The sequence below is a fragment of the Bufo bufo genome, chromosome 6, assembly GCF_905171765.1.
Source record: "Bufo bufo chromosome 6, aBufBuf1.1, whole genome shotgun sequence".
NCBI lineage: Eukaryota > Metazoa > Chordata > Amphibia > Anura > Bufonidae > Bufo > Bufo bufo.
In genome coordinates this window covers 269,985,787-270,009,151 of record NC_053394.1, presented here as the reverse complement: position 1 = coordinate 270,009,151, position 23,365 = coordinate 269,985,787, and the positions used below count along the sequence as shown (strand labels likewise).

General features: G+C 46.4%; 1 protein-coding gene across 1 annotated transcript in view; it reads left to right on the top strand.

Moving 5' to 3' along the window:
* LOC121003667 (peroxisomal N(1)-acetyl-spermine/spermidine oxidase-like) overlaps positions 1–23,365 on the top strand; it is a 130,076-nt gene that overhangs the window by 91,241 nt on the left and 15,470 nt on the right. Inside the window, exons 4-5 of the mRNA XM_040435533.1 lie at positions 12,493–12,748; positions 13,957–14,069. Coding sequence (XP_040291467.1) covers positions 12,493–12,748; positions 13,957–14,069 — 369 coding nt within the window. The remainder of the gene's footprint in view (positions 1–12,492; positions 12,749–13,956; positions 14,070–23,365) is intronic.

The following is a 23,365-nucleotide window of genomic DNA, read 5'->3' as shown; positions in this document are numbered from 1 at the left end:
CCGGAAGTTGAATGGGGCAGACCCATCAGTCAGTACATGTAGGCGTGTGCACACATACTGCTCCACCATGTTGCTGAAATGCTGCCTCCTGCTAAGACATTCCATATCAGCTGGTGGTGCTGGTTGTTGTGTTGTGTTGACAAAGCTTTTCCACATTTCGGCCATGCTAACCCTCCCTTCTGAGGTGCTGGCAGTGCCCCAGCTGCGTTGGTGACTTCTTCCTCCTCTTCTGCCTTCGCCTTGCGCTTCCACTGAGCCCCCGCTGTCAGGTGGGAATGCCATCAGCAGCGCGTCTACCAGCGTGCGCTTGTACTCGGGGCATCTTCCGATCACGCTCCAGGGAACGTGGGTGGGTAGGGGGGTACTTCCTCTTTCTCTCCAGTGTTTGGGAGATGGACAGCTGAACACTTCCATGGGACAGTGTGGAGATGCTTGGTGACTGTGACGGAGGTGGTGGCATTGCTGCCACATCCTCTGTTTGGGGGGTGGCAGGTGCCACTGTCACTCCAGAGGGGGAGGAAGAGGCCGAGACTGCAGCAGAAGAGGGAACAGGAGGAACCTGAAATCTTTTGTGGTTTTTGAGGTGTTTACTCCACTGCAGCTCGTGCTTTGTTTTTAGATGCCTGGTCATACAGGTGGTGCTCAGGTTTAGAACATTTATGCCTCGCTTCTGGCTCTGATTGCACAGTGTTCAAACCACTCGCATCTTGTCATCAGCACATTGTCTGAAGAACTGCCACGCCAGGTGTACTGGCTAGGGGACGGCCACTCTGCTTTTGCACCCTGCTCTCACTTTTGCTGTGCGGCTGGCGCTGTGTGACCACCTCCTATTCCTCTGAACTGCACACGTCACTCACATAACCTTGATTCCATGTGGGGTCTAGGACCTCATCATTCTCCACATCATCTTCCACCCACTTTTCACCCCTGCCCTCCTTGCCGGTCTGCACACTGCAAAAAGTCGCAGCAGTTGGCACCTGTGTTTCGTCATCATCAGAGACGTGCTGCGGTGGTCCTCCCATGTCCACATCCTGAAACATAAGTGGTTGGGCATCGGTGCACTCAATCACTTCCACTTCTGGGGCAGGGCTATGTGGACGGCCCACGGAAACCCTACCAGCAGAGTCATCAAAAAGCATAAGAGACTGCTGCATGACTTGTGGCTCAGACTGCTTGGCTGATTTTTAAGGGGGTAAGGTGAAAGACAGATGCCCAGATGCTTTCAGCAGGGGACCGAGTGGGAGACAATGTGAAGGAACTGGAGGCACTGTCAGCCACCCAATCTACTACCGCCTCTACTTGTTCTGGCCTCACCATTCATACACCGGTATTCGGGCCTACAAAATAACGCTGAACGTTCTGTCGCCTATGTGCACCTGAGGAAGGTGTTTCATTTGGGCGTGTAGCTGGCTCAGATCGACCACGTCCTCTCCCTGCAACAGGAGCTCCACCAACACCAGCAGCACCACGACCAGGGCCATTATGTCCCTTATTTGATGCTCTTCTCATTCTCTGAGGTCAACCACCGAACTAACAGATGGATTAACTATATTAATTTCCCTTTCACATATCTAATGCAGGTGTAACTCACACAAAAATTGGGTATATTTCACCCACAAACTAACAGACGGATTAACTATAATTATCTTTCTGTCAGGTATGCAGTGCAGGTGTACCTCACACCAAGAATGGGAATATTTCACCCACCAATCTAACAGACGGATTAACTATATTAATTTCCCTGTCACGTATGCAATGTAGGTGTACCTCACACAAAAATTGGGTATATTTCACCCGCCGAACTAACAGACGGATTAACTATATTTATTTCCCTGTCAGGTATGCAGTGCAGGTGTACCTCACAACAAGAATGGGAATATGTCACCCACTGAACTAACAGACAGGTTAACTATTATATTTTTGTGTCAGGGGTACAAAGATGGTGGATTGCACCCACAAAAAAATCGCTATAGGTCACCCACAGAATTAACAGCCAGATGAATTATTATGTTTCTGTGTCAGGGGTGCAAAGATTGTGTATTGCACCCACAAAACAATTCACTATAGGTCACCAACAGAACAAATAGCCAGATGAGATTCCCAACACTGTCCCTCACTTCAGCTGCCTGCTTCCTGTCCCTGCACTACTCAGAGGGGATGGGCTGTGCTACACGTGATCCAGCATTTATAGAGACTGGGTCACATGATGCACCGGCCAATCACAGCAATGCCATTACTAGGCATGGCTTTGATAGCTTCTAAGTGCCCACAGCTTAAAAGCTTGTTGATTGGCTGCCCTGCAGCCTTTCAACAAGCTTTATTAAGTGCCCGAACACTGAACTCGAACCCAAACATTCCCGGCAAAGTTTGGGTTCGGGTTCAGGTCCGGGTCCCCAAAATCGTAAAGTTCGGTACGGACCCGAACTTTACAGTTCGGGTTTGCTCAACATTACTCATTTGCCTAAGGGCTCGTTCACACGACTGTTGATGTCGCCTGGTGGTCATCTCGGGGTCCAATCACCGTCTGCGGTGCAGGCTGGTCCAAAGCCTGGGCGACTGTATCAGCGGCATCCTCCGCGGGAGCAGGCTCAGCATCGGCGGCCATCTTGGTTTCCGGGTTGGCGCATGCAGGAGGTGAGGGTGGAGCCCAGAGGGAGGAGTCTTCACTCCCTTGGCTCGCATTGCAGAGTTTTTGGTGGGCAGGTTTTAGATTTCCTGCTTCTAGGGGGGCGTATTCGGCATCTTCGCGCTCTTGAGAGGGCGTTCCTGAGTTTTCCCGCTTCTGGGCATGAAGAAGCAGCGCCATTTTGCGAATATGGTGAATTAACCCTTTGAGTTCTGGTGCGCACATTTAGCGCTTTCTGGCACAGCAACAAAGCAATAAAGTCAATTTTCTGTTTTTTTTGTACAATTCTCAGATCTTGCAGTACTGTGATCCGGTTAAACACACAATTGGATCCGGTTCTGTTGTCAGGGATAGGCACACAATTCGATCCGATCCTGTTCCCGTGACGCCACTTATGCAATGAGCAGGACCGTGGTACGGTGGCCAATTATGCAGTGGGTCAGAGCTTGTGTATATAAGTCTAAGGTTTGTTTGTGACGCCAATTGCAGCGTCCGCAGGGTACTGTTGCAGGGCCCTTTAAGATGTTGTAACTCACGTACCAGGTGAGGAATGCCAGAGTGGGGATAGTGTCTCTGTGTAATGTCAACTGTGTCTCCTACCTTGGTACGGCTGGACTCCTGGATCCTGGCTCACTTGCAATAAATTGAGTGTTGTTAGTAGGAGTAACTGAGGGATTTTGGTAATAAGGAATGAGATCCAGACAGGTACTAAAATTCAACTTGTCTTTACTGGTTGCAGCTTTAATCCATACAAGATACAGCATTAGCCTTAGGTCCCAGCAGGTATTTGGCAATGTATGGCAGGGATCAATATCTCTTCTGCTCCTATACTATGTGCCTGGAGAATATGGCAGGAATCTGTCTTCTGCTCTATCTTCTGCCTGGTGTGGGCCTGACTAGCTGAGGAGGAATTTGGCTTCTCCTGGTCTCTGGATAAGTACTCACAGTTCCGCTCGCAGGGAATGTTTCGTCCTGGAGATCTATAGTTCTGGAGGTGCTGCTTGCTTGTCAACCAGCTGAGGCTGAGGGCTCAGTCTGGGGTTGGTGATCTTTGGTCTCATCCGAGACAGATCCTGGCTTGGGATCCCTATTTCTGGGAGCTCCTACCTGCACAGCCTTCCCCTAGCAGGGGTAGCTGGCACAGTACTTAGAACTTCCCTTCCTCCCCATGAGGCAGGATGTGGGAACATTGCACACCTCCTCAAAGAGGGGGGAGCTAGACTGGAATGTAGTATTCCAGTCTAGATATACTAAACTGTTACTAAGGCCTGCTGAATACATTGCTGCCACCTGCTGGTGTACATGAAAATTACAGCAAACATATATATAACAGGCTTGGATAATGCACATTATGAAGAAAGTGATGTAAACTTATACCAGATGACAATACACATACACCTAACATGTTGTAGCGGGGAGAAAGAGCTTAGTGACATACTCCGGGATGTTACACACAGGCTCAGTGATTATACTCATTCAGATTAAAAGCATGTAACTGAGATTGTGGCACAGGTGACGGCAGACAAATTGGAGTAGTAGTGACACAGGGGACAGTGATGGAATGGGAGTAGTAGTGGCATAGATGATGGCAAAGGGATGGTCTGCTGGGGGCAGGGAGGTGGAAGGATAATGGTGAGCATGGGGAATGGGGGAAGCATTGTGATAAATTTGGGGGTGGGTGTAGGATTGTGAGTCTGTATATGATTCCTGGAGGACAGGAGGACAATATAGAGCAAGCTTTTGACAACTTTAGTGGGTGGTAGGATCGTGTGCCTGCATTAAACTGCTGGGGATTATGGGGAGCAAGCTTTTAACAAAGTTGGGGGGTGTTGGAAAATAATGAGCCTGCATGTGATTGCTGGGGGGGAATAGGGGGACAATAGAGAGCAAGCTTCTGACCACTCTGGGGAGTGTTGGAAGATAGTGAACCTATGTTTGATTGCTGATATGGTGCTGGGAATGATGAGGATCAAGCTTCTTATAACTTTGGGGGGTGTTGGAGGACAGTAAGCCTGCATATGACTTCCAAAAAGACCTGAAAGTTTTCTTGTATGAACCACAGCTGGATCGTCTTTGCAAAGGAAGTCAGGGAGAAGGGTTTAACTGATAATTTGGTTTATGTCACCTACAGTTTGTGTTATATGACATTTCTGAGTTATATGACATTCCTGAGCACATCCATCTTGATTTTTTTTAATTGGCACTCTGCCCAAAAAAGGTTGGCGAACCCTGGTCTAGAGAGAGATATAGATTTCTATTAATTTAGAAGTAGTGAGGAATGAATAAAAATGGTCTCAGCCACTTTAGTATTAGATCATCACATTGTCACTGAGAGGAAGAAGGAAGCATTAAAGCTACTGAGTAGAGATGAGCGAATCAAAGTCTAATTTGATCCGAATTTCCGGAAAAATTTGTTTTGCACCGTATCCTAATTTCCTCACGCTTCGTGGTAACGAATCACATGTTTTCCTATAATGGCTGCTGCACGTGTGAGGACATGGAGAAAGGAACTCTGGAAAGGCGGGATCACCCATAATGCCATGCATGCAGCCAATCAGCAGCCAGCCAGCCCTGTGATGTCACAGCCCAATAAATAGCCTCATCCATCTTGGATTCTGCAGTTTTCCAGTGTACTTAGTGCAGGGAGAGACGTAAGCAGGCGCTAGGGACAGTGCTAGAAAAAGCTTCATTGTCCTAAAAAATCGATTTACAAGTGCACGGAAAGATTATTCAAGGTGTAGGGAAAGGATAGGGAGGAATCATTCCACAGCATTTATGTTGACCAGGGTTCAGTAGGGGAGGTTACAGCCTGGGTAATAGAAACAATACATTGCACCTTGCTGCACTGACTGGGTACCCAAATTGCCATTATACAGCTCTGTAATTCCAGCAAACCGTTCTTATTAGTGTGCAAGTGCTGTTTGATACAGGCATTAACAGGGGTTATTACAAGGAAATATTTATATGTCTTATTTTCCCCTGTGCGGTGCAGTTATATGTTCTAAAGCCTTTTGTGGCATGTATTAGTGGAAAAAGTCAAATATATTTGCCATTCAGTGGTGCAGTTATATGTTCTAAAGCCTTTTGTGGCATGTATTAGTGGCAAAAGAAAAATGTATTTGCAGTTCAGTGGTGCAGTTATATGTTCTAAAGCCTTTTGTGGAGTGTATTAGTGGCAAAAGATAAATATATTTGCCGTTCAGCGGTGCAGTTATATGTTCTAAAGCCTTTTGTGGCATGTATTAGTGTCAAAAGAAAAATATATTTTCCATTCAGCGGTGCAGTTATATGTTCTAACGCATTTTGTGGCGTGTATTAGTGGCAAAAGAAAAATATATTTGTCGTTCAGTGGTGCAGTTATATGTTCTAAAGCCCAGAGAAGTATTGTATGCTGTGGGATCAGCTCCACTGTACAGTGAGGATGAGCTACTAGAAGACAGTCAGCAGCTACTGGCAAGTTGTGGAGGAGACATCTGCCGCTTACTCCACTAGGCGGGCAAGTAGTGATAAGGAGAGTGGCATGAGAGCTGGTGTTGCAAGCGGTCAGAGAAGGTTGAGGAAGACATTAGTGACGTGCAGACAGTACTCGATGATGATAATGATGTAGCTGATCTCACTTGGAAGCCGGGTGACAAAGGGGCTTCATCATCATCGAGAGAAGAGGGTGGCAGCTTGCCCGTGAGGCAGCAGCTGAGCCAGCAAGTCACTAGAATGGCCGGGAGTCAGCAGGGTGGAAGCAGTAAGAGGTCAGGAGCCAAACATTCGCAGGAGCCTACCTGCCCAGGAAGCAGCGGTGCACGGGTTCACGGAGTCAGCGGCAGTAGTAATCAGTCAGTGCGTAGTGTTGGGGGGTAAAATCACCTACTCGGCGGTGTGAAAGTTTTTTGTTAAGCCGGCTGAGGAGGTGAACATGGCCATATGTAGATCTGTGGGCAGAAGGCGGAGCATGGCCAGGGTCTCAATGTTGGCACCACGGCCTTGTGTCAACATATGCAGCATCACCATAAAGTGATGCTGAGAACCATGGCTCCGATGTGGTGGTCCAGCCTGCCGAAGCAACTGCTGCATCACGCAGTGGCACGCAGCTGATTTCAGGCGGTCAAGGCTCCACCACCTCAGCCGAAGGGAACTGTCTGCCCTTCCCATCATCTGCTGGTCCTGATGCTCCTGCTCCTCACCCTCCTACTCCTCATCAGTCATTCCATCAGCAATCGATCACCGAAGCAATTGCCAAGAGACAACAGTAAGCAAGCACTCATCCAACAGCACAGAAGCTGGTGCACCTTTCAGAGAACTGATGGCTTGTGCCGAGCCGAGGTGGACAGTCCCATTTATTTGCCAAAAAGGCAGTACCAGCCCTGCACAGACGTGAAGAACAGAAGGTCCTTGAGCCTGTCAGTGTCTGCCAAAGTGCACGGCAGCGCCGACGTATGGAGCTGTAACTACGGTTAGGGACAATACATGTCCTTTACAGCCTCACCTCCTATTGCATCCCTAACCCTTGCCCTAACTCCTCACCGTATGAGTGGACCTGGATGGTGGGATGGCTCATACCCAGGAAACCTAGGACCCTGAGTCGCCCTGATAATCCCTCAAATAAAGAAAGGGCAGAGACGACCTGGTTATCCCAGACACGGATGAACAGGAGTCTCCACCAGCCTAGCTGCAAGGAAAAGGTGGAGACTGTATGCAGTAACTAGATCGGCAGGTAAGCACAACATACAATACACTTACCTGCCGCAGCAACACCGACTGGAACCCGAGCATGAGTACTGGTGCCCACACACCATACAGAACACAGTACAAACAACCACAGCCAGGTATCCAGCACACCAGTTACTGCCTGGACCCCCATGAAAACAGGACACATGACGGCCCCAGGCAGAGCAGCATACAGACTTGTAGTTCCCCCTCCGGGGAACTCTGACACCCCCTTCCGGAGGAAACAACGATAGACAGGGGAATGTCTAGCAAACATGCTAGACATCAAACACCACCAGACATGTAACAACGATCAGACATAACACCTGCCCATACAAATGACACCACTCATAAAGTAGGGTAGAGAAGGGAATGAGACACCAGGATGACATAGGAGAGACATTGCTGAGACCTTGATGTTCCACAAGGTGGCCCTCAAGCACTGGGCAGATGGAATAAGCTGGAAAAGAGCAAGCTCCAGCACACACCAAGGCTGGAGGACAACTGACTCCAGCCTGCCAGCCACAGGCAATATAAACACCAAGTGGCCACACCCAGCCAGGAAGTTAACCCCTCCTGCACCAGACAGGGAAGGAAACTAAGATAAAAAGGGCAGTGCACACACATGCAGACATACCGACAAGTTGCCCCTGGCAACAGCATGCACAGCTAACATGTCACGGCATACAGCAACAAAACCATGACACAGCTGTGACACCAGGTGATGCCGCTTCCGCCTCCATGTTCTTATGCCGTTGGTCCTGTGACAATGTCCACCTCTGCCTCCTCATCCTCCACCATGTCCTCAGTCTTCACTGCAGGGACAATTCACAGTGCCCCTCCAGCATACCACTTGTTCAGGGCATGGCGGTGTCACGCTGTTCTACACCTCGTTTGCCTGGGCAAACTGAGTCACACAGGGGAGGAACTGCTCTGTGTCTTTCATCAAGAAATCGAATTCTGGCTTTCTCCATGACAACTCAAAATCGGAACCATGGTGACCGACAACGGGAAGAACATGGTGTTGGCACTTCATCAAGGAGGGCTGAGCCATGCGCCCTGCATGGCACATATGTTCAATCTGGTTGTCAAGCGGTTCCTGAAGTCTTCCACCCATCTGCAAGACATCCTAAAAATGGCCAGAAAACTTTGCATGCACTTCAGCCACTTATACACCACAAAGCACACCCTTCTTGAGCTGCAGCAGCAGAACAGCATCCCTGGCTGATATCTGACGTTTCCACCCATTGGAATTCCACCCTCCATATGTTGGGCAGACTATACGAACAGAGAAAGGCCATAAACGATTTCTTGATGATACAAGCGGATAGGAGTACTTCCCTGTGTAACTTCGATGTCAGACAGTGGCAGCTCATGCGTAACACCTGCAGTTTGCTCAGGCCCTTGAGGAGGCCATGGTATTTGTCAGTCGCCAGGACTACGGGATGAACGATGTCATTCCACTGCTTCATGTCCTGGAACAGATGCTGCTAAATCTGGCTGATCAGGGGACTGGAGCCGTGGCACCTAGATCTCACAGCCACATAAGCCCTGTGGGGGCTGAACTGGAGGAGGAGGAGGAGGACATTGGAGCACAAGCAATGTGTAGCGAAATGGGTGGTTTTTATACACAGATGGCAGTAGAGGAGGAGCAGGAGCAGCCAGAGGAGCTACAAGGCGATGAGGAAGAGGAGGCAGAGGACCCAGACACAACGTGGCAATATGCAGTGGAGATGAAGGCAGGGAGTCGCTGCAAATCACTTGCACAAATGGCCCGATGCATGCTCACTTGTTTGCGTAGTGATAGCCGAATTGTCACCATTCGGCAGAGGGATGACTTCTGGCTGTCCACCTTCTTGGACCCTCACTACCGGTCCAAAATGGGGGCCATTTTTTACACCCGCTGAGAGGGAGAACAAACTGTACTACTATAGAGACATCCTATGTAGTCAGTTGGCCGCTGCCTATCTGCGCCATCGTCCATCCTCTCGCAGATCTGACCAGGGGGGCCCTCTGCACTTACATTCCACTGCCATGGCTGCTGGGGTGGGGTGGCAGGAGCAGTACCAGCTCCATCAGCAGCAGCCTGAGTCTAGAGTCGCTAATGAGCAGCTTTCTTCACCCACATAGTGAAGAAACTACTCACCAGCAGCAGCTAGACCTGGAGCAGGACCTGAACCAGGAGGTGCTGGCATACTTGGACAGCAACCTGCCACCCCACATTGAAGATCCGCTGGACTACTGGGCAGCGAAACTGGATTTGTGGCCACAACTGGCAGAGTTTTCCTTGGAAAAGCTGCCCTGCCGGGCCAGTACTGTGGCATCAGAGAAGGTGTTTAGTGCGGCGGGGCCATAGTTACCCCAAGAAGAACTCACCTGTCCACCCAAAATGTGGAGAGACTGACCTTTGTCAAAATGACTCAGGGGTGGATCAGCCAGGATTTCCACCAACCAATGCCTGATGCATCAGACTAGATCATCCATGGCGCCACACCAACACTTTGACAAAGGAGACTGGTTTCTTCTGGCTACCTGCCTCAGCTACTATTCTGATGCTGCCACCCACCTGATGCCACACATCTGGTGCTTCTTCTTACACCCACCATCATCAGTGGGTACTGTTATTGCCACCCTCCTCCCCACTCTGTCACCGAGTCACTCTGTGGTCTCCTGATGCTGCTGCCACCTCCACACTGTGTCACCTTGCCACTCTGTGGTCTCCTCATGCTGCTGCCACCTCCACATTATGTCACCTTGCCACTCTGTGGCCTCCTGATGCTGCTTTCACCTCTATACTATATCACCTTGCCACTCTGTGGTCTCCTCATGCTGCCACCACCACCACACTGTCATTGTGCCACTCTGTGGCCTCCTCTTGATGCTGCGGCCGCCACCTCCACACTGTCATTGTGCCACTCTGTGGCCTCCTAATGCTGCTTCCACCTCACCATTATGTCATAGGGCCTCTCTGTGGACTTCTCATGCTGTTCTCACCCTCCCCACATCATGATTGGGACACTATTTTGCCTTTCGGCCTGGCTGACATTATCATTTATTTGACCCTTCTTCTGATCTGTCAGAAGGAAGGAAACATCTGTATGGTCCCATCAGAATTGGCTTGTGATTTGGTAGCCAAAAGCAGAAGACATTTAAATATCCCATTCATCTATGTTTTGTATCCACTTCAGTTTTTTTGGGCATTAGCAATACTGATGGATTACTGACCAAATGCTGACCAAATGTGAAGGCGGATGCTCCACAGACAGGATCCGTTTGTTTGAGGTTATTGTTCTGATGGATAAGAGGAAGGGAAAAATAATCAGTGACGTCAACACAAACTTTCTGCTGACACCCTCTCCACTCTGTCGAGGGGGCTCTACTTATATAAGCGTTTAATAGAACAGGTTCTGTAGACATCTATGTGGAATCAGCTGACGACATTGTAAAAGGAGTGCGCTTCTTCTTGACACTAACATCGACCTGTAAGGTTACATGCACCCGCCAGTTGTTTTTTGCGGTCCGCAAATAGCGGATCCGTGTTCCTGTTTTTTTTACATCCACATCCGTTCCATTTGTCTGCAAATTTTGTAGGTTGTGTTTCCGTGTGTCTTCAGGTTTTTTTTGCGGTCCGCAAAAAAAACCTGAAGGCTGTAATTCTTGAAATTTAATATATACAGGTTTCTCAGCAACCATCCGCAAAAAAAAAACGGATGCGGATGACATACGGATGGCTTCCGTTGGTCATCCGCATTTTTTTGCGGACCCGCAAAAAAACACTGCCGTGTGGATGTAGCCTAAGGCTGAGTTCATACTTGAGTTATTTGGTCAGTTTTGGCCCTGTGACTCCCCAAATAAGTAAAGTGTGCAGTGATTCTAAGAGCGACAACTGTCATCTGCATGTCTTATGGACTCACAGTATTATTTCACTACCACAGCAGACTCCCTATGTGTGTTACTGCAAGGCACAGTGTTCTACACCACTATAAAGGCTCTCTGCAGCCAAGAAATAGCCGTTTTTAACACGATCCGCCGCAAATAAATTCGGAATTTTTCAGAAAATTCGGCTAATCGATCGAATCAAATTTTTAAAAGTTCGCTCATCTCTACTACTGAGCATGTCTTTCCAACCCTGAATGCAGGAGAAAGTGGACGAGAATTTCTAAAAGTATTTCTAATGCGTGTATTTTGCAGGAATACTTTATTTTAAACTAGCTGATGACCAGGTGTTGCTCGGGTATTTATTGCAATTTTATTTTAAATAACAGTGACTTTCATAATGGCCACCCCTTTAACGGTGACCGCCCCTTTAACAGTGACTTTCACAGTGTCCGCCCCTTTAACGGTGACCGCCCCTTTAACAGTGACTTTCACAGTGGCCGCCCCTTTAATGGTGACCACCCCTTTAACAGTGACTTCCACAGTGGCTGCCCTTTTAATGGTGACCGCCCGTTTAACAGTGACTTTCATAGTGGCCACCCCTTTAACGGTGACCGTCCCTTAAACAGTGACTTTCACGGTGCCCGCCCCTTTAACAGTGACCTCCATGGTGCCCGCCCCTTTAATAGTGAACTCCACGGTGCCTGCCCCTTTAACAGTAAACTTCACAGCGCCCGTCCGTTTAATAGTGGCTCTTGCCCCCCATGCATGTAGCAGTGTAGTTATGCCGTTATACGTCATATGACTAAATATTTAAGGACCTGCGAACTGCTAAAACCTGTGATCAGTTGTTATGGCAACCTGGCATAGTACCTGCAAGCTTCTATTGGCTGATAAGGGACATGTGACCATGTGTATGGCAGTTAGCATTTAAGTGACAGGCTGGCAGGCTTGTAGTGGCTAATGCAGGTCATTTTGGGGAATATCTCGGGAACGGTACATCCTAGAGAGCCGAGACCCGCGCAAGAATTCTTTCCATGTAGCAAGGGAAGCGTTTTTGAGTTTTCGCGGAACATACATACATATATATATATATAGATGCCCTGTTCATTGCATAGTAATACTTATTATGAGCTATTTGCTTTCATGTCCACCATACATGTCCACCATACTACAGTTTACCCATGGTTTAGCCCGACTCACAGCGATCAGGGTCATCTTTACTGTAAAAAGTGGTTGTTATTAATTTATTCTGCGTATGACTTTTAGATGGTTTCCTATGGTTTCAGGATTTTTGAAGAAACGATCAGTGGATTTCTTCAGCCCTCCTCTTCCACCAAGCAAAATGCAGGCTATTAGGAATTTGGGATTTGGAACCGTTAATAAAATATTGCTGGAATTTGAAAAACCTTTTTGGGACTCCAACAGTACTGTGATCCAGATCATGTGGGAAGGTGAATCTCCTCTTACTGAACCAAAGGAAAACCTGAAGCACAATTGGATGAAAAAAATTCCTGGATTTTTTATCCTGGAGCCACCTGGACAGTAAGTCAGACACATAAAAACACATAAGAGATGTCCGCGATTTTTTACAATGATTGATTTACTGCAACAAAAAGGATTAAAGCATGGCGGAAATCAGAATACCCATAGTATGTGTTGGTCAGAAGTGGTTGGAGTTATGGGAGCTAAGGAAGCAGAGTAGCACCGCAAGCGAAAGTTTTTTTCCATAACTGCTGCACTGTTGCTGCAGTTATAGAAACAATGGGGGTCGTTTATAAACCTGAAATATGCCTATATTAGCACAGCCAGCTCACATGTCTCTGTAACTATCGCTAACTTTGGCTGCTGCATACTATGAGGTACATTTATTAAGACCAGTGTTTTAGACGCCGGTCTTAATAAAGCCCCCTAGCCGGCAGAGGATCCGCCAAAGTTATGAAGAGGCTGAGGCGTTTACATAACTTTGGTCTAAATGTAAGACCACTTTCTAGCTTACATTTAGAACATGTCCGTTCCGGGTTTTTTTGCGGACTGTATGCGGAACCATTCATTCCAATGGGTCCGCAAAAAAAATGGAAGTTACTCCGTGTGTATTCCGTTTCCTTATGTCCGTATTTCCGTACCGCCCAAAAAATAGAACATGTCCTATTATTGTCCGCATGATGGACAAGGATAGTGCTGTTCTATGAAGGGCCAGCTGTTCCGTTTTGCAAAATACGGAATGCACAAGGATGTCATCCAAATTTTTTGCGGACCGCAAAATACATAGAGTCATGTGCATGAGTCCTAAATCAGATGTAGAAAATGGTAAATGGGACGGGCTCCGCCTGCGCCCACAATTTTAGGCCTGGCGTGAGCATGGGAAAAGTTGCAGATAGTTGCACCGCCATCTGCACCTGAAATACGCCTAATATAGGCGTATTTCAGTATAATAAATGACCCCCTATGTGTATTTTCTTCCCATCCATGAATGGCTAAGATTGGAATACCTCTTTAATAGTTTTACTGAGCCTTTTTATTAGCATTTAAAGGTTCCTAAAGAGTGCAAAGAGACTCCTGAACGTGGACTACAAGTCCCTGCCACCAAACAGCATAAATGCATAATAGGAACATGTCCTATATTTGAGGAAGGATGGTTTGAGGAAGAATTGCTGAGGAAAATGAATTGTCATGGTGTAACCTCAAGCTTTTCCATTTTTTGGGGAAAATGTGGGTAGAATATAATGTTCTGATATGTTTTGTTCTGGCAGGATGGGGCATGTGCTCTGTGGATTCATGGCTGGAGAGCAGTCTGAATATATGGAAACACTAACAGATGAAGAAATTTTATCGGCAATGACTGATCTTTTCAGAAAATTCACCGGTAAATGACAATACATGACTCTAAATACTCTATTATAGGAGAGATTTATCAAAACTGCTGTACTGTACATGAAAACTGGATTAGCTGCCCATATTAACCAATCAGATTCTACTTTTCATTTTTCAGAACTCCTTTGGAAAATGAAAGGTGGAATCTGAATGGTTGTTATGGGTAACCAAGATAGTTTTCCTTTCCACAAAGTTTCATAAATCTCTCCTTTTCTTTTTTTGACGGGTTTCTTTTAATTACATCATCTTTTGTAGGTTTAAAAAAAAAAAATCTTGGTATATGAAGAGAGATAAAAAAAATAAATAAAAAAGTTGGAATGGATGAAAAGTTATTTGGATGAATGGATGAAAAGAAAATATCTTATTATTCACCTTAAGGCCTCTTTCACACGGGCGTTGCGGGAAAATGTGCGGGTGCGTTACGGGAACACCCGCAATTTTTCCGCATGAGTGCAAAACATTGTAATGAGTTTTGCACTCGCGTGAGAAAAATCGCGCGTGTTTGGTACCCAAACCCGAACTTCTTCACAGAAGTTCGGGCTTGGGATCGGTGTTCTTTAAATAGTATTATTTTCCCTTATAACATGGTTATAAGGGAAAATAATAGCATTATGAATACAGAATGCATAGTAAAACATCGCTGGAGGGGTTAAAAAAAATAATAATAATTTTTAACTCACCTTAGTCCACTTGTTCGTGGCCCGGCATCTCCTTCTGGCTTCATCTGATCTCTGTGCAGCAACAGGACCTTTGGTGACGTCATTCTGGTCATCACATGATCCATCACATGATCTTTTACCATGGTGATGGATCATGTGATGACCGGAATGACGTCACCAAAGGTCCTGTTGCTGCACAGAGATCAGATGAAGCCTGAAGGAGATGCAGGGCTACGCGAACAAGTGGACTAAGGTGAGTTAAAAAAAATTTGATTTTTTTTTTTTAACCCCTCCAGCGATGTTTTACTATGCATTCTGTATTCAGAATGCTATTATTTTCCCTTATAACCATGTTTTAAGGGAAAATAATAATGATCGGGTCCCCATCCCGATCGTCTCCTAGCAACCGTGCGTGAAAATCGCACCGCATCCGCACTTGCTTGCGGATGCTTGCGATTTTCACGCAACCCCATTCATTTCTATGGGGCCTGCGTTACGTGAAAAACGCACAAAGAGGAGCATGCTGCGATTTTCACGCAACGCACAAGTGATGCGTGAAAATCACCGCTCATGTGAACAGCTCCATAGAAATGAATGGGTCGGTATTCAGTGCGGATGAATGGGTCGGTATTCAGTTCACCTCCCGCATCGCATCCGCGCGGAATACTCGCTCGTGTGAAAGGGGCCAAAGGGTCCATTCAGACATCCGTAGTGTTTTGCGGTCCGCAAATTGCGGACCACAAAACACTGACGCCGCACATCACCGGCACTTAATAGATAATTCCTATTCTTGTCCGTAGCGGAATAGAATAGGACATGCTCTATTTTTTCCGGAGCCACGGACCGAAAGTTCGGGGTCGCGGACCGGAAATGCGGACAGCACACTGTGTGCTGTCCGCATGTTTTCCGGCCCCGTTGAAAATGAATGGGTCCGCACCCATTCCACATAATTGTGGAACGGATCCGGACACATTTAACCGCCTCCGGACCGCCTAACGCAGGATCGCGTTCCGCAGGCGGCAGCCCTGCGCAGAGTCACGCATATATGCATCATCTCGCGACACGCGAGATTTCCTGTCAACGCGCGCACACAGGCGCGCGCATTCACAGGATCGGAAGGTAAGCGAGTGGATCTCCAGCCTGCCAGGGACGATCGTTCGCTGGCAGGCTGGAGATGCGATTTTTTTAACCCCTAACATGTATATTAGACGCTGTTTTGATAACAGCATCTAATATACCTGCTACCTGGTCCTCTGGTGGTCCGTTTTGTTTGGATCGACCACCAGAGGACACAGGCAGCTCTGTAAAGTTGCACCAATCACCACACTACACTACACCCCCCCCTGTCACTTATTAACCCCTAATTAAACCCTGATCACCCCTGATCACCCCATATAGACTCCCTGATCACCCCCCTGTCATTGATCACCCCCCTGTCATTGATCACCCCCTTGTAAGGCTCCATTCAGACATCCGTATGATTTTTACGGATCCACTGATACATGGATCGGATCCGCAAAACACATACGGACGTCTGAATGGAGCCTTACAGGGGGGTGATCAATGACAGGGGTTGATCACCCCATATAGACTCCCTGATCACCCCTCTGTCATTGATCACCCCCCTGTAAGGCTCCATTCAGATGTCCGTATGTTTTTTACAGATCCACGGATACATGGATCGGATCCGCAAAACACATACGGACATCTGAATGGAGCCTTACAGGGGGGTGATCAATGACATGGGGGTGATCACTCCATATAGACTCCCTGATCACCCCCCTGTCATTGATCACCCCCCTGTAAGGCTGCATTCAGATGTCCGTATGTTTTTTACGGATCCACGGATACATGGATCGGATCTGCAAAACACATACGGACATCTGAATGGAGCCTTACAGGGGGGTGATCAATGACAGGGGGGTGATCACCCCATATAGACTCCCTGATCACCCCCCTGTCATTGATCACCCCCCTGTCATTGATCACCCCCCTGTCATTGATCACCCCCCTGTAAGGCTGCATTCAGATGTCCGTATGTTTTTTACGGATCCACGGATACATGGATCGGATCCGCAAAACACATACGGACATCTGAATGGAGCCTTATAGGGGGGTAATCCATGACAGGGGGGTGATCACCCCATATAGACTCCCTGATCACCCCCCTGTCATTTTATCACCCCCCTGTAAGGCTCCATTCAGACATTTTTTTGGCCCAAGTTAGCGGAAATAATTTTTTTTTTTTCTTACAAAGTCTCATATTCCACTAACTTGTGTCAAAAAATAAAATCTCACATGAACTCATCATACCCCTCACGGAATCCAAATGCGTAAAATTTTTTAGACATTTATATTCCAGACTTCTTCTCACGCTTTAGGGCCCCTAGAATGCCAGGGCAGTATAAATACCCCACATGTGACCCCATTTCGGAAAGAAGACACCCCAAGGTATTCCGTGAGGGGCATATTGAGTCCATGAAAGATTGAAATTTTTGTCCCAAGTTAGCGGAAAGGGAGACTTTGTGAGAAAAAATAAATAAATAATCAATTTCCGCTAACTTGTGCAAAAAAAATTAAAAATTCTATGAACTCGCCATGCCCCTCATTGAATACCTTGGGGTGTCTTCTTTCCAAAATGGGGTCACATGTGGGGTATTTATACTGCCCTGGCATTTTAGGGGCCCTAAAGCGTGAGAAGAAGTCTGGGATCCAAATGTCTAAAAATGCCCTCATAAAAGGAATGTGGGCCCCTTTGCGCATCTAGGCTGCAAAAAAGTGTCACACATCTGGTATTGCCGTACTCAGGAGAAGTTGGGCAATGTGTTTTGGGGTGTCATTTTACATATACCCATGCTGGGTGAGATAAATATCTTGGTCAAATGCCAACTTTGTATAAAAAATGGGAAAAGTTGTCTTTTGCCAAGATATTTCTCTCACCCAGCATGAATATATGTAAAAGACACCCCAAAACACATTGCCCAACTTCTCCTGAATACGGCGATACCACATGTGTGACACTTTTTTGCAGCCTAGGTGGGCAAAGGGGCCCACATTCCAAAGAGCACCTTTAGGATTTCACAGGTCATTTACCTACTTACCACACATTAGGGCCCCTAGAATGCCAGGGCAGTATAACTAACCCACAAGTGACCCCATTTTGGAAAGAAGACACCCCAAGGTATTCCGTGAGGGGCATGGCGAGTTCCTAGAATTTTTTATTTTTTGTCACAAGTTAGCGGAAAATGATGATTTTTTTTTTCTTTTCTTACAAAGTCTCATATTCCACTAACTTGTGACAAAAAATAAAAACTTCCATGAACTCACTATGCCCATCACGAAATACCTGGGGGTGTCTTCTTTCCAAAATGGGGTCACTTGTGGGGTAGTTATACTGCCCTGGCATTTTAGGGGCCCGAATGCGTGAGAAGTGGTTTGAAATCAAAATCTGTAAAAAATGGCCGGTGAAATCCGAAAGGTGCTCTTTGGAATATGGGCCCCTTTGCCCACCTAGGCTGCAAAAAAGTGTCACACATCTGGTGTCACCGTACTCAGGAGAAGTTGGGCAATGTGTTTTGGGGTGTCTTTTTACATATACCCATGCTGGGTAAGAGAAATATCTTGGCAAAAGACAACTTTTCCCATTTTTTTATACAAAGTTGGCATTTGACCGAGATATTTCTCTCACCCAGCATGGGTATATGTAAAATGACACCCCAAAACACATTGCCCAACTTCTCCTGAGTACGGCGATACCACATGTGTGACACTTTTTTGCAGCCTAGGTGGGCAAAGGGGCCCACATTCCAAAGAGCACCTTTCGGATTTCACCGGCCATTTTTTACAGATTTTGATTTCAAACTACTTCGCACACATTTGGGCCCCTAAAATGCCAGGGCAGTATAACTACCCCACAAGTGACCCCATTTTGGAAAGAAGACAACCCAAGGTATTTCGTGATGGGCATAGTGAGTTCATGGAAGTTTTTATTTTTTGTCAAAAGTTAGTGGAATATGAGACTTTGTAAGAAAAAAAAAAAGAAAAAAAAAATCATAATTTTCCGCTAACTTGTGACAAAAAATAAAAAGTTCTATGAACTCACTATGCCCATCAGCGAATACCTTAGGGTGTCTACTTTCCGAAATGGGGTCATTTGTGGGGTTTTTCTACTGTCTGGGCATTGTAGAACCTCAGGAAACATGACAGGTGCTCAGAAAGTCAGAGCTGCTTCAAAAAGCGGAAATTCACATTTTTGTACCATAGTTTGTAAACGCTATAACTTTTACCCAAACCATTTTTTTTTTACCCAAACATTTTTTTTTATCAAAGACATGTAGAACAATAAATTTAGAGAAAAATTTATATATGGATGTCGTTTTTTTTTGCAAAATTTTACAACTGAAAGGGAAAAATTTAATTTTTTTGCAAAAAAAATCGTTAAATTTCGATTAATAACAAAAAAAGTTAAAATGTCAGCAGCAATGAAATACCACCAAATGAAAGCTCTATTAGTGGTAAGTTGCATGACCGAGCAATAAACGGTGAAAGTAGTGTAGGTCAGAAGTGTAAAAAGTGGCCTGGTCATTAAGGGTGTTTAAGGTAGGGTGGCTGAAGTGGTTAACAGACGTCTGAATGGAACCTAACAGGCCTTTCCTGGAATTTCCTGGCTCAAATAGGGTAGTTCCATATTTCCCACATAAGTCATATAGAAAGGGTGGTACAGATGGGCAAACTCCCTTATACTCATTTAATGGTCTTTATTACCTTAAAGAGGTTGTCTGGATTTTACCAAGTGATGGCCTATCCCCAAGAAAGTTGCCTTCGGATCTACACAGCTCTGTCAACCTCGTAGTTGTGATGCTGACTTCCCGTGACAGAGCTTTAACTGGACAGCTGATTGTTAGGCTGGGTTCACACTTGAGCGTTTTACAGCGCGTTCAAACGCGCTGTAAAACGCTCAACACATGAAAACCAATGCTTCCCTATGGCCCTGGTTCTCACTTGAGCGTTTTACAGCGCTGAAAAACGCGCTGTAAAACGCCCTACGCTCAAACAAGTACTTGAGCTTCTTTGGGGCGTTTTGACGCGCGTTTGTGGCCATAGGACATTGCAGTCAATCACACAAATGCGCGTCAAACGCGCGTTTACTATTGCAAAAAACGCGCGTTGAACGCGCATATCAAAGACGCTCAGGTCTGAACCCAGCCTTAAGGGTGTCGGATCAGCTATTGACAGTCTATCATTAGTAAAGCCTGGACAATCGCATTAATACCCCCTGCAGCCCAACATTAACATATGAACATGCACACAAATGTGCTAGTGAACTAGTAAATATACCCATACTCATTATTATAAAATGTATTTAAAAAAAAAAAAATTAAAATGATAATTTCGACCAAAACAATTTATTGTGCATAGTTAAATTTCACCAGGCAAATGAAGTTGGACGAAATATCTTTCATGTAAAGAAAGATTGTTTGTGGATGACAGAATGTTGAATGGTGTCACTGAGAATGGCCAGTTTGAAAGACCTTAATGGATAATATACACTAAAATTAGTGTTGAGTGAAGCAAAGCATCGGAAGTCGAATTCGATCCGAAGTTTAGGAAAAATTTGATTCGCAACGAATATGAATTTCCTCGTGCTTCATGGTAACGAATCAGTTTATTCCTACAATTGCGGCTTCACATGTTTGCAAAGTGAAAGTAAGAAGCACGGGAACATGAGATTACCCATTATGCCGCACAGACAGCCAATCCACGACTAGCCAGCCCCCGTGATGTCACAGCCCTTTAAAATCCTCATCCCGTGCGGTCTCCTCCATTTCACTGTGTGTTGAGCATAGGGGGAGATGTGAAAAGCGCTAGGGACAGTGTTCAAGAAAGCCTTTAATGGTAGAATATTGGAGAGTGACAATGTAGGGAGATCGTAGGGAGAGTTTTCAGGCACTGTAGGGAGAGTCTAGGTAGAGCGTAGAGTGACTGCAGGGACAGGCCAGGGATAGTGCAGGGACTGTAATCTGAAGCTGAAGGGATCCTTAGGAGACAGCACAGTTTGCATCAATCCCTGTTCAGGGCACAGAGCTTTCTAATTGAACGGTCTTCACCTTGTTTAATAGATAAACAATTCTATTAGGCCTTGATTTTCAAATTGGGCTGAATAACCCATCTAGTACTACTGTTATTGGGGTGTCCATCTTGTGTAATAGATAAACAATTCCATTACACCTTGTATCTCAAATTAGGGTGAATAACCTGTCTAATTCTACTGTTATTGGAATAGCCACCTTGCTTAATAGATAAACAATTATATTATGCCTTGATTCTCAAATTGGGGTGAATAACCTGTCTAATTCTTCTGAGGGTGACATAAGTGACAAGCATATTTACAAAGATCACAGCAGATAAGTAGGATATTCTTTGTGTTTTTCTTTTTCTTTTTTTTGTTTCAAAATAAAGTATGGTAACATACGGCAGTACGTGTGTAAACGTTTTCGGCTATGCAAAGCCTTCCTCAGACACTGTGCCGCAGTGTGACGTGGATATGGTGAAAAGAGGGTGATGGTTGTGCCAATAGAAACGGAGCTATGCTTCAAATACACCAAAGTTGGGTCTTTGGACCCAACTTTGGTGTATTTGGAGCATAGCTCCGTTTCTGTTGGCACAACCATCACCCTCTTTTCACCATATCCACGTCACACTGCGGCACAGTGTCTGAGGAAGGCTTTGCATAGCCGAAAACGTTTACACACGTACTGCCGTATGTTACCATACTTTATTTTGAAACAAAAAAAAGAAAAAGAAAAACACAAAGAATATCCTACGTATCTGCTGTGATCTTTGTAAATATACTACCCGGGGTGGGAACCCTATACACAGCAGCAACCGACTGTTTGCGAAAACAAATTTTTGTATAAAATAAGTGACAAGCAGACAGTAGTGGATGATGATGTAGCTGATCGCACATGGGAGGCGAGTGAAGAGGGGGCTTCATCATCATCAGGGGGTGGCAGTTTTTCTGTGGGACAGTGGCAGGGTCGCAGCATGCCGCTGAGACAGCAAGGTGCAAACGTGGCTGTGAGCCAGCATGGTGGCAGCAGTGTGAGATCTGGAGCCAAACGTGCCCGGGGTAGACCGTCTTCTACTCAGGAGCCTACCTGTCTGGAAACAACTAGCAGTTCACGACTTCATAGAAGCAGCGCAGGCAGTCATCAAGGAGTGGTGGGGGGAAAATGGCATACTCGCCGGTGTGGGAATTTTTTTATCAAGTTGCTGGAGGATGTCAGCGTGACGGCAATGCTGCCTCTGCGCTCTCATGCTATGATTCCGATGCCAATGTCCTCCTCTGCCTCCTCATCCTCCACCTTGTCCTCAGCTTCCACTGTAGGCACAGTTCTGAGTGGTCCTCCAGCATACCACCTATGCAGAGCATGGCGGTGTCACGCTGTCCTGCACATGGCCAATCTGGGGGAACAGAGTCACTGCTCCACGTCCTTCATCAAGAAATTGAATCCTGGTTGTCTCCTCGCCAACTGAAGATCGGAACCATGGTCACTGATAACAAAAAGAACATTCTTTTGGCGCTGCGTCAAGGAGGGCTGACCCATGCGCCCTGTATGGCGCACATCTTTAATATGGTTGTAACTCGGTTCCTGAAGTCTTCCTCCCAACTGAAGGATGTCCTGAAAATGGCCAGGAAACCGTGCAATACACACTCTCCTAGAGCTGCAAAGGAAGAATGGTGTTCCCGTACATTGCCTCATATGTGACGTTTCCACATGTTGGAACTCCACCCTCTACATGTTGGACCAACTATATTAGCAGAGGAAGGCCATAAACGATTTCTTGATGATGCAGGCGGACAGGAGTGGCAGCCATGCGTAACACCTGGCTTTTGCTCAGGCCCTTTTAGGAGGCCACTTTATTTGTCAGTCGCCAGGACTACGGGATGAATGATGTAATTACTGGTTCCTACATCTCATGGCCACCCGAGCCCTGTGGGGGCTGAAATGGCAGAGGAGGAGAATGTGGATAAGGAGCAGGACATTAACACCAGAAATTGTATAAGAAATATGTGGTTTATGTGCCCAAGCGACAGGAGAGGAACAGGAGGAGGAGCAGGAGGAGCTGGAGGGAGATGAGGAAGATCGTTGCACTATGCAGTGGAGATAGAACCTGGGAGTCCCTCCGGGTCCCTTGCGAAAATGGCCAGATGCATGCTGAGTACTTGTGTAGTGACAGCAGCAGGACATGGAGCAGAACCCGAACCAGCAGGAGGTGGCATACTTGTATTGCACCCTGTCACCCCAGATCCAAGATCCCTTTGACTACTGGGCAGTCAAACTAGAATTGTGGCCACAACTGGCCAAGTTTGCCCTGGGCTACCTTTCCTTCCTGGCCAGTAGTGTGGCATCAGATCGGGTGTTTAGTGTGGCCGGTGACATAGTTACCCGAAAGAGAACTCGCCTTTCAACAAAGAATGTAGAGAGATTAACCTTTATAAAGATGAATCAGGCTTCTATCAGCCAGGATTTCCACACACCAGTGCTTGATGCATCAGACTAGATCATTCTGGCAGTAATATTCTGACTGCAGTGTGCTGCCACAGCAGAATATTGTGAAATATGCC